Source organism: Hippoglossus stenolepis, chromosome 5, assembly GCF_022539355.2.
Source record: "Hippoglossus stenolepis isolate QCI-W04-F060 chromosome 5, HSTE1.2, whole genome shotgun sequence".
Classification (NCBI taxonomy): domain Eukaryota; kingdom Metazoa; phylum Chordata; class Actinopteri; order Pleuronectiformes; family Pleuronectidae; genus Hippoglossus; species Hippoglossus stenolepis.
In genome coordinates, this window is record NC_061487.1 from 25,797,333 (window position 1) to 25,809,170 (window position 11,838).

At 42.3% G+C, this 11,838-nt stretch overlaps 2 protein-coding genes across 4 annotated transcripts; both read right to left on the reverse strand.

Annotated features, from left to right (window-relative positions):
* Positions 1-1,229: 1,229 nt before the first annotated feature.
* nutf2 (nuclear transport factor 2) lies at positions 1,230-5,569 on the reverse strand. 3 transcript variants are annotated; one of them, XM_035157503.2, is made up of 5 exons: positions 5,469-5,569; positions 3,406-3,525; positions 2,863-2,934; positions 2,440-2,538; positions 1,230-2,179 (listed from the first exon to the last, which is right to left on the reverse strand). In XM_035157503.2, exons 2-5 carry the CDS (start codon positions 3,502-3,504, stop codon positions 2,066-2,068), a joined length of 384 nt encoding a protein of 127 aa, XP_035013394.1. In that variant the 5' UTR covers positions 3,505-3,525; positions 5,469-5,569; the 3' UTR covers positions 1,230-2,065. The 3 variants fall into 3 exon arrangements, with proteins under 3 accessions (XP_035013394.1, XP_035013396.1, XP_035013395.1); XM_035157505.2 differs by having other exon boundaries at positions 5,347-5,476; XM_035157504.2 differs by lacking the exon at positions 5,469-5,569 and adding an exon at positions 5,154-5,462.
* A 472-nt stretch (positions 5,570-6,041) lies between these two features.
* tsnaxip1 (translin-associated factor X interacting protein 1) lies at positions 6,042-11,731 on the reverse strand. The gene is made up of 11 exons (XM_047339995.1): positions 11,527-11,731; positions 10,686-10,767; positions 10,242-10,382; positions 10,035-10,128; positions 9,560-9,756; positions 9,196-9,337; positions 8,587-8,753; positions 8,357-8,470; positions 8,192-8,274; positions 7,481-7,604; positions 6,042-7,121 (listed from the first exon to the last, which is right to left on the reverse strand). The coding sequence occupies exons 1-11, from the start codon at positions 11,580-11,582 to the stop codon at positions 7,032-7,034; spliced, it is 1,290 nt and encodes a 429-aa protein (XP_047195951.1). The 5' UTR covers positions 11,583-11,731; the 3' UTR covers positions 6,042-7,031.
* Positions 11,732-11,838: the final 107 nt, after the last annotated feature.

An 11,838-nucleotide genomic window follows, 5' to 3' on the forward strand; every position in this document is an offset into this window, starting at 1 on the left:
TTTTAAAGGTTTCACTTTGTGGTGCTGTGGAGCTGCATTGCACCACACCAAGAGGTGTGGGTTTATTTGCATGGCTTCTCATTGGTTTGAATGAGGGTGGCCAAAATAATAGGGGCATCGGTCTTTATAATGTAATGCAGCTCACGCAGCACCACAACCTGCCTCCTCTAAATGATCATGTAGTTGAATTAACACCTGCCTAGCTTCTAAGTCAAGAGCACATCAGGTGACTGGCTGCTGCTTGTTCCAGACGTGCAGGTGTCTGGCGTCCTCCCCTCAGTGTTTGTGATCGCACACAACAAATGATACAATCTTCACAGCGAAGTCAGTGAACAAACCAATGAGCAAATCACTGCTGCACCTCGAGAAGGAAATAGAGTTCAAATGAACAGATGAATACCAGCTGTTCCAACACATGAATCATACGGATGCCAACAGTATGACATCATATGCTCAGTACGATGAGATCTTTGACTGGTCACACAGTCTGTTGTAGCACCTTTGAGGGACTGCTTTGGTTCCACTTGAAGTTGTGTGACATTCACAAAAGCAAAATAGTGTAACATGGCAACAATATACAAGGCAAACTGTCTTTTCTATTTTTCCAGTGGCTGGGTGTATATTCATTTGACTTTTTTTCTATCAATTAGATCACAAAACATTTAAACCAGCTGATCTCTGGTAGTTTGGTCCCCCAACAATCTGCAAAAAGCAATAGTATACTGATTTGTACTTTAAGAAGGCAGATGATGCTTTTTACTTATTCTTTCCTCTAACGTGTTATCTATGTTTTATATGAATATAAAAGCTATAAAATGGTAAAAAGCCCAAAGTCTGCAGTAAAGGCATCTCCCTTCCCCCACAGAAAACACTTAAGCTCCAGAAACACCTCGTCAGTAGTACTGGCCATACTTCCCATACCATTGTGATGTCACATTTGCATAATGCACACCTAGCGGCTAGTCTGGCACGACCCCTAACAAAGCCAGGGTTAGCAACAGTGGAGGCCGACATAAGAGGAGCTGCAGCAATGGACAGTATGAAGAAAGTGATGTGTTTTCTGAACATTAGAGCATGTACATCTTTTCAAGTAATAACCATACTTGTTTATGAACCTGAATATGAGCAGTGTCTGCTTTAAAGTCAACACTTGTACGAGGAGTCGCTGTGGAGACCGACTGGGAAAACAATTAGTCAAAGAGAATGATACAGAGACAAATCCACAAGCATTAAGAAAAAAAGTCCAGGTTTTATTGTGTATCGTGGCTGTAGTCCATGCCAGACGTGTGAGAAAGTCTGAGGTTGACAGAGGCAGAGAGAGATAGAAAGAGAGAGTATGTAAGATCAGAGCATATCACACAGCAGGGTCAAACTTTGTCCTCCATGATTCTTTGGTTGCGAGGGAAAAACCTGGAGTGAATCATGGCAAAGTTAACAATGAATTAAAAGAATATTAAAATAAGTCAAATGCACTAAGGCAAGCTAAAGTCAATGCACAAGTGTCATCTAAAAACAAATTATAACACAAGTCAGAAGTGAAGATGAAGCTGACTCTGGACCTGAACATGGATCTACAAACCAGTCAACAACAGTGCTACCAGAACTGAGGTGACAGCAGTGGAGTCAACAGTAGAACGGGTTAGAATGGAGTAACGAAGGGAAGGGAGCCGAGCAGAGGATGCGTTAATGGCGTCGGTCAGCTGTTTTGTCTTTCTGGTGGCTGGAGTGTAGATATTGTAATGAGGGTCTCCCAGCGTCATGCAGATCAGCAGAGTGGCAGACTGGGACGTCTGATTGGTCGGCCGGCTCTCAGGAACAAACACTTTGCAGTTCTACTGGCTGGGGTGGTCTGAAAACCCACCGGGATGAGGTTCAGTGATTGACATCGAAACTTCGGTGTTTGCTTGTTTTTCCAGACAGGCGTAAATAAGACAGCAGGAGAGGGGGGACGAGTTTTCCGTCTTCTCTCCATCCTCGACTCCTCCCTCCCCACCGTCCATCCATCCATACTTCGCTCAGTGCCCTTCCCTTTGGCCGCCCCTGCCCACCAGAGCGGGGAGCGGGCCTAGCCAAAGTTGTGAATGGCCAGCCTGAACATGTCATTGGTGCACACCCATGCATCGTTAATGTTCTTGAGGATGAAACTCTGATGGAATCCCATGATGGGGTCTTCGTCAGCCTGCAGCCAAACACACAGAAGAGGTTCAGGACAAAGACTGAGATGGAGGCGGCATCACATGGACACTAAAGTAGTTTCTCTCTGCATGTTTTAAATCCAACTCAGTGAAATAAATAGAAGCAGGGATTGACATTGAAAGGCAAAATGTTACGTTACTGCATTTAACAGTTTCCAATACTCTCAACAAACAAAATAACAGTCAAACATAAATCTTATTATGTTCTTGATCTGAATAAAGCATGAATGACTGTGCTTCTTACTTTTAGCTGTCCTACAACCATACTCAAGATGCAGCAGTCTGGAGTGGGCTGGTGATCTTGCGCTGTTATACTATGCGCTATTTTTGTGAAGGGGAGGCTCTGTCAAAAAACACACACACACACAGATAAGAGAAAGATTAATTCAGGAATTAATTATTGTTACAAGATAATAAATTAAAAAAAGAACAGACATCAAAACATTTGCCCAAGAATCACCTCATTTATCTGTAACTATTTCATCAGTAAAGCTAAAACAGAAAGAGTAGCATTGTCATCACTGAACTCACAAACACATGGGAGTGCCCACATACATGTTCATTACCGACTGCTGTTTGTAGCCACAGATGTTACAGTAAAAGGTTCGGGGTCAACCCACCACCTGTTACCTCTGTATAAAGCAATGAGTTACTAAATCAAACTCACTGAGAGTTTCTCGACAATTGCTCTTTTCCCCTGGAACTGTTGTCCTTCCCACGTAAGGCATGATGCATCTATCTGTGTGGAGCAGAAACAAAGTGGTTATTAGGTTACTAACCTGGAATGAGTTAAATTAAGTAATAAAAACCTGCCAACAGTCAAAGCAACATCGCAGTTAGACATACGTTATCAGGTGTTTAGCACTGTTGACGTCCTTGCTCCTCGATCTCTGCTTTGGCAGCTGCAACAGTCTTACGTTTCTTATAATTTTTTTAACGTGTATCAAATATTTATAATAGGTTGTTCAGGGAAAAAAACAATTTAATTAAAGACAACATAATGCCTGCAGTTTTTCGGCCTAGTTTACATTTTGTAAATGTTATGTTGTTATGTTTACGTTGTTGTTGACACAGACAACTCTGAATCTGAATCTGACTTGCACTCAGCAGGAGCACCTGCTACATGTCATTCCCCAAACCTCTGCAAACGCAGCCCATCCCTATGATGAGACGTCTCGTAACTCAACAAAAACATGGTTCTGTTACTCACATATATGCATCCAAGTTGTGTTCTGTCAGAGTCAAACACCTGGTAATAGTGCTGCACGAAGCTGGAACCTATCTGCTCCCACGGAGGCTGGTCCACCATCCTGAATCACCCTGCAACACACTGGGAAGATGGGGAGATAGAAGGGGACGGGGTTAGAGAGACGGTGGGAGCCAGAGAGAAATAAACAAAACGTGGGTGGAAAATGAAAGTGTGAAAACGATCATATGTTACAATCTCTTCTAGTCAAAATATACAGAGGCTATAACCCTAAAGTAAAGGGGCTTTTTCCCCAGAGTTTAATTTTAAACAATAAATTGAGTAGAAACAGATACAATGCACGCAGCGCTTTATTGACCAAGTTCGCTCTACTCCTTCCCTGTCACACCACAGTCTGGCTGATGAGTCAAACCTGCCAAGCACCACGGCAACCACATGATAACGTTCCTCTGGTGAGTAGTGAGTCTACTGAAAAGCCACAATGTGGGCACCGTGAACAGCCCTCATGCCCTGTATATGTCGCTTCTATTGCAACAGACTACAAAGTTAACCAGACTTTATTTATACAGGACTTTTTCATACAATCAAAATGTAACACAAAGTGCCTCACAAAAAAAACACCTCCCCCAGACACACACTGACACACACACACACAAAGCTAGGGCTTAACAGAGCCCTAAGAAATGAAGACGCTCTGTGAAAACAGGGACTGAGGAAACGCTAACTCATCAGTTTGCAATGAGTTAACACTAGAGGCAGTATTTTTTTTTAAAGACACACAAAAAAGCAAAATAGAAAATAAATTAGAAATAATTTAAAGAAATACATAAAGAGGATAAAACACTAAAATCCTTCTATAAAAAGGAATATATTAGATATATTAAATCTACTATTACTATTGTTGTTATAGTATTATTATTTTATTATTTTAGTAGTATTAGTGGCTCCAGTCCCAGATGGATGGAATTAATCTACTATTATTGCTATTATAGTATTAATATATTACTATAGTTGTAGTAGTAGTCCCTGATGACCATAAAAGTACAAGTGGTATAGATAATAGATGGAATTAATCTACTATTGTTATCAGTGTTATTATTATATTATTAGCCAGAGAGAGTAAGTAAAATGAAACTAATAAAACAGTGTAAAAGAACATAAAATAAGCTAATTTAAAAAGTATAAACCAAACAGTAAAAACCGGTTAAAATATAAATACATGTAACTTTAAAGTGTTGCACACTTTCCACACATATTTATGTTGCTGTGTCATTATAAAAACACACAAATGAAAGAAGCCCTGAAGCATTAGAAACATTACATGTGCACCAGGGACAGTCTGACAGTTACTGGCAGATTCCTCCAGCTCAGGGTAATAACCAATAACCATCAGGTTTTAATACTCGAGGGAGTAATAACCACAACAAGGCGACCCTGATGCCCCCGGTGCCCATGTCCCAGTTTAACCGAGGCCTCCCAGTGACAACACGGGTCATGTGCTCTCATTAAAGCCGCCACAGTTGTTTCTGAGCTCCCAAACTGGAGGAAAAAGCCAAACAACACAGTGTAAGTATCAGCCCACATTAGGTTCGAGGCCCGGGGGAGTGAAATACAATCACATTTAGTGAGGTTGATACATGTAGAAGCTCATTTCAGCAGCTAACTGGCTAATATTAGCTCGTGAGCTGTCTTGTTTTGCTAACTTAGCCTGGTTTAAATCCCGAGTTATTCCCGTGTTAGCCTCCATTTACGTGGTATTTCTTGAGGCGGACACGCGGGCCGCTTGCCTGACGCCGGCCCGTGCGCTGGTTGCTAAAAATACCCCGTCTCCTCCAAGTGCCTCCTGCGGGCCCGCGGACACGGCTCTCCGGAGCCCGCAGACAGCTCCCCTACATAGGCGTGCCCGACGCTCGCCCCGACCCGGGCCGGAGCAGCGCAACTAACCCCGGGGACCCCGCTGTCCGGGTCCAGGCGTGGGGCCGAAGCAGCGGGCTCGGTTTCCACACATGTTTCCATTCACTGCTCCACACGAGCGCTCCCTGGAAACAAGAGATACGAGCTCTCACCTCTCAGCTCCGCCGAGGCCGCCGGCTGCAGATAGAGCGAGTCCGCTGCCGGGACGTGCCCGGCGTCAGGCGCGGGGCATTGTGGGGGCTGGAGTCCTTACGCGTCACTCGGTTGTTTACATTCGTTTGTAGTTTGTTTCTAGTTCTTTCTGCAGGTACAAATATCTGACATGATGATGATGATGATGATTATTGGTGTTGTTATTATTTTTTATTACATTATTATAGTAATATTACATTATTATAGTAATATCATAATATTAGTAGTAGTAGTGGCTCCAGCATAGTCCTGTTGTTATGTACGGACTTTTTTGAAGAAGATAAAGTTTGTGGATCTCATTGCATCATTTACTTTAAATTATAATTAGAAAATTATACTAATTTATACTAGTTTCCAGAATCACTTTCCCACTACCTCTAGATTATCTGAACGTTTTTCACAGGGCCTCTATCAAAGACATAGTCAATAAGAGAATTTAAACGTTAAAACAAATCTTTTAACTCATCAACAATAGTGATCATTTTAATTTTTTTTATTATGAGGCTCCCTCTTCTGCATTTTAAAAACATTTTTGTTCAGTACCTTTGTATCCAAGTGCTGAAAAACACGTGAGGTTACCTGAGAGGCTGGTTTCACAGGGGGTGTCTCAAACCTCCTCCTCTGTTCAGAGATGGTTTTTCTAGTTTGAAGGAGATGGCTTCCTTCATTCCTCTTTCAAACCACTTGTCTTTCCTGGCCAAAATGTGGATATTGTTGTCTTCTAGTGAATGTCCCTTGTCCTTTTAGATGTAGGTGGACTGCTGGGTCCTGATCTGAGGAGCTGGCTCTTCTGTGCTGTGCTGGGTTGGTTAGTTTCCCCAATGTACAGGTCTGAGCATTCCTCACTACGTTCGACTACGTTGCTCTGATACTGTCTGGGTGTTTTGTCTTTGGGGAGGACCAGTGTCTGCCTCAGTGTGTTGATAGGCTTGATGTGTACTGGGATGTGGTGTTTGTTGAAAATCCTCCTGAGTTTTTCAGATTCTCCAGCAACATAAGGGTTCACAACATTGTTCTGTTGATCTTTCTTTTCCTCCCTTTCTGCCCCGTTTCTCCTTTTTGTTGTTTGGACAAAGGCCCAGTTTGGATAACCACATGTTTTAAGTTATTTTTGATATGTGTTAGTTCCTTTTCGTTGCCGTCTGACCTTGTGGGCACAGACTGAGCCCGATGGTGCAGGGTTCGGATAACTGTGCACCACGGAAAACGTACCTCTCTGATGCAGTGACTGTCAAGTGTGGTCTATATTATGTGGTTTTTCATGCGATCTGGGAATGAATGAATAGCTCTCTCTGTTATGTGCAGGTCCAGTTCGTCCATTTTACAAGAAAACTGCACATTTAAAGTCTATTGACAATGTAATGAATAGAGAACAAAGACACAAATATAATTATATTGCAAGATGACCTTTACCAATTCTACAAGGCACATTTGATAGTTATTATATTAATTGGTGAGATTTGGAGTTCTGGTCCCATAACAACAGAGGTGAAGGGCAGGAATACAAATATTACAACTTTATATCAGTTGCTGGCTGGAGAACGATTTGATGCAACGTTTTCCTCGGATTGGTCGAGAACTGGAGGTTGGGCTGCCACACCAGATTCTTCAAGCTGTTGGAGAATTAAAGTCGAGAAAGTAACATTTTAGAAAAGGATCGGACGGTTTTTCAAACTACAGACTGGTGACAAATTAAGGGCAAAAGCAACGAGATATCTCTGAAACTGAGTGGATTTCAGAGTTAGAGCTACTAAATGCTGAACAACAGTTAAACACAGTGTTGTATTGTGTGTTTGTGATTTGTAGATATCTCTTTAAGGATGTGCATGTCAGGCTATGGTGTACTACACTGTACTACACTATACTGTACTGTATACGCTAGTAAACATACCACAGCAAATTCCTTGCATGTGTAAACCTACTTGGCAATGAACCCTGATTCTGATTCTGATTAACCTCTGCAGGTACTTACCAAGCTGTGGAGCCTCTGGGAGGAGATGATGTCATTGTTTCTGTCTGCTTCACTTTGAGCCAAGGTCACAAGTTCATTGATTTCCTCATCCGTCTTCAGAGGGAACGCTGTGCTCACGGCTTCTCTATAACACACACACCAAAACAAATTGGGATCGAGCAAAAGAGAACTGCAACATGCCTATAAACCTATAACTTTGCATTTCCTGTTTTATTTTTACATCAATAACATTTCCTGTTATTGCAGTGTGTATTTCTCTTCCCACCATCAATCCCCTTTAGTCTGCTCTGCTCATTATTCCCTGCCAGGATATCATAGTCACCCTCATGTACACATCATGTGTTCATGTTTTTCCTTGTCGAGCCTCTCTCTCTCTGTATGACCTTTACTGGCTGTTTTCATTTTTTGGCTCCTTGCCTGTTTTTAATTACCTGTTCTGGACTGACTTCTTGTTCATGGAATTTTGGACTATGGGTAAAGACTTTAATCTATTACCTCAGTGTTCTCTGCATCTGATTCACAAAAACCTGCTTGTGTCACAGAGAACAACTTGTCTATATTCTTTTATTGTATATGTGTCAAGTTTTTTTAAAATCTGAATTGAGGGAGTTGTATGTAGTAAGCCCTCTGAAGCAGTTTGTAATTTAGGATGGTATGAATATTCTTGACTATAATTGTGTGTGTGCTTTCTTTGCATCTTATTCATGTCACCTGAACTCCTGGACAGTGAGGGTGTCGCTCTCACGCTGGCTGGACTGAATTTGGCTTTGCCCTTTAGACACACTCAAATCCACCTGAAAAATAAATTGGAGAAACTCAGCTCCATACAAAATCACCACAGCATATTGTGTCCACATTTTAAGTAAAGTACTGTACCTGCACAGTGGTGGAGTCGAGAGTCTCAACCTGCACGTCACCTCCTTTATGGAGCTCCAGCAAGGTGTCATACTCACTCCTCAGCTGATTGAAGTCACCCTGCAGCGTCTTCAACTGGACAGAAGAAGAAAGAAAAAAGAAAAATCATGGTGACGATTTTATAAATGTTTTAAATTTAAATACTGAATTCTACCGGATTCTGAATTGTATGCAAGTGTACTGTGAGCTACCTGCAGGAGTGTCTGCTTGTGTGTTTGTTCCAGGGTGTCCCAGTTGCGTCGTGGTACAACATCCCAGTACTCTGCCTTCATCCTGGTGAGCTCCTCCTGGGCTGTAGTCAGGTCTCCCCGACATACCCTCAGAGCGAGCTGCAGCTCCACTGTGTCCTTGGCCTCTTCTTTCATAAGGGAAACAGATCTCAACATAATATACTTGTTTTGGGATATTTATAGTTGCATATTTGGTTAAGTCTCTTATTCATAAATTACTAACATAAAATAAATAATTCAGGAAATCAAACTTTCTGCTTGGTATTTAAATGCCCTATATTTAAGTACTATATATTTTTAATTGTATTAAAACATTTTAACAGAGTTTAGTCTCACATAGATGCATCAACATATAAAACTGTAGAAGACATGTCGAAGGTTGATCTTTTTGTTTATTGTAACAAAGTAGATGAAGAGGAAAATCACACCTGACGCTCGGTGGCTGTCATATAACCACAGTCTACATCTGGTGAGTCTTAACCAGACATTTTAGTCATTGGGTTAGTTTCTAAAGAAGTAGAATAGAAAAAGTACATAAACAGTGATGTCATTTCCTGCTGTATGGCTCACCTGTATTTTCATCTGCAGTGTGCTCCTCCTTCCCAGAAGCTCTTGTTAGGTAACTGAGCTGTCCAATCAGCAACCTGCGGGCGTCACGCTCCTCCCGGTATCGCAGATACTGGTTGGACAGTTCACACTGCAGACGTTCTACCTGGAGGGGAATGGAAGATAGTGGGGTGACTGACGCAAAAGGTTGCTAATCTAAAATGAACCTTATAATCTGAACTTTACTTTCATAAAAATGTTTGTACTGACACCAAATTTTTTTTTTTTAATAAATATTTGAAATACAGGAATTTATCTGTAAATTGATCACACCAAGTTGTAAGCCCTTAAAGGTTACGTGACTTAATAAATATATAAAGGTATGTACCACTTGCTGAATGCCCGTTTCTTTCTCCCTCGTGTCCTCAATGTCCCTCTGCAGCTGCTGCTTCTCCCTTTTCAAGGCTCCAATCTCAGCCTGCTCCTCTCCCAAGCGAGCTTGAATCTTCCGCTCACATTCCTCCCTCACCAGCCACAGTTGGGATCGCAGCGGTTCCAGTTCTCGGATTTGATCCTGCTGGTATGCTGAACAGATGCATGATAAAGAATCTATTATTATAATTTATGGGCTGAAGATTATTGACGACAATTTTGACAGTTGATTTATGAAAAAACCCTTGAATAAACTTCTCCAACATAAATATATTTTTTTCATCTTGTAAAGTTGCAAATTGAATCCTTTCAGATTTTGTGGTTGAGAAAAATCACTTCGGGATCTGAGAACTTGTGGGTTCTTCTAGGGCAATCATTTAGAAAATAAAAATGATTAAAATGATTAGACAGGTTTTTGCAGAGCTACTGACCTAACGTGTTTTCATATTCCTTTTTGATAGCAGACAGAATGGGTTGGTAGGTTTTGAACTCTTTGATGAAACCACCAAAGATATGACGGTAGACCTGTGGCCAAGGTAGATGGAGATATGGAAACAGACAAACAATAATAAATGTGCACTGAACATGGACGTATAGGTTATTTTTCTCTGGTTGATTTGTGAAAAAAGCCACAGCACCTGTAGCTTCACTTCCTGGTGTTGGGGCTCACTGGGACTGATAGTATGAAGCTCCCTTGTCACATAGCTTTCCATGTGCATCAGCAGTTGGGGCTTTCTCCCTGCGCCTGCATAAATGTGACTGCTGCCTGCAACACACAACTAACATGGCACACACAAACACACAAAAGACAAGACAGGTGTTTGACTTTACAATGACAGTGAAAAACAATGGTTGGCTGTATTGACTAAAGACAGTGGTTTAGTATATAGGCAGCATGGTTCGACAGTGTCACAGTCCGCCATGAGCTCTCATTCATCCCAGCGTCTGTTGATATTGACTTAATATCTTTGCAGCAATCAAATTACACTTTCTTTCACATTCTTCATACCTACTAACATAAGGTAATCTTACTCTGACTGAAATCCTCAGAGCTTAGATGAACCTGTTGATAGTTTACTCACCTTTCTCACTGCACTTGCTCCTTCTTGTCCTTCCTCTCGCGTCTGGACAGTGTTATTTTGAACACTGTGGTCATTTGTAAGTCTGAAACAAAAGAACAGGGCTAAGTCAAGATGAACATTGTTAATTTAACGGAGAGACAGTGGCAGCTCGAAGAGGCAGTTCCAGCTGCATTTAAACAGTGTGGCAACCAAAACAGCTGCCTCCAAACAGTGTGGCAACAAAAGCAGCTGCCTCCAAACAGTGTGGCAACAGATGCAGTTGCCTCCAAACAGTGTGGCAACAAAAGCAGTTGCCTCCAAACAGTGTGGCAACAGATGCAGTTGCCTCCAATCAGTGTGGCAACAAAAGCAGCTGCCTCCAAACAGTGTGGCAACAGATGCAGCTGCCTCCAAACAGTGTGGCAACAAAAGCAGTTGCCTCCAAACAGTGTGGCAACAAAAGCAGCTGCCTCCAAGCAGTGTGGCAACAAAAGCAGTTGCCTCCAAACAGTGTGGCAACAGATGCAGTTGCCTCCAAACAGTGTGGCAACAAAAGCAGCTGCCTCCAAACAGTGTGGCAACAGTGGCAGCTGCCTTCAAAGTGTTGCAACAGAGGCAGCTGCCTCCAAACAGTGTGGCAACAGTGGCAGCTGCCTTCAAAGTGTTGCAACAGAGGCAGCTGCCTCTACACAGTGTGGCACCAGAGGCAGCTGCCTTTACATATCAGTGGCAGTTTCTTTGACACCGGAAGTGCCTCTACGAGCTACCGCTGCCACGGTTGGAGTTTGCCCTCACTGATTTAACCAGGCAGCAGCCAACCGACCGGTAAAACATGTTCTACAGCGGGTTCCTCATCACTTGCCTTTGTTTTTGTGACGGCGGTAAAGGCGGAAGTTTAATATCTCTGTGCGGTGACATATCTTGCGATGATACGACGGTTAAATAACGACGCGTTAGCTGTTTGTTAAACTCGAGTTTAGCATCACAGGCACTAGCGCTGTGGATTGGTTCCCATGGTAACAAGGACGGTGCCCGCAGCTGGACCCACAGAGTTGACCGCGGCGCTGCCTAACTAGATTTCCAATTGTATAAGACTAAAACTTTCTGTTTGATTACAGGAAATAGACGTTTTCTCAACCACGGGAAAGAGCTGCTCTTTAACCGAAAGGTAAGC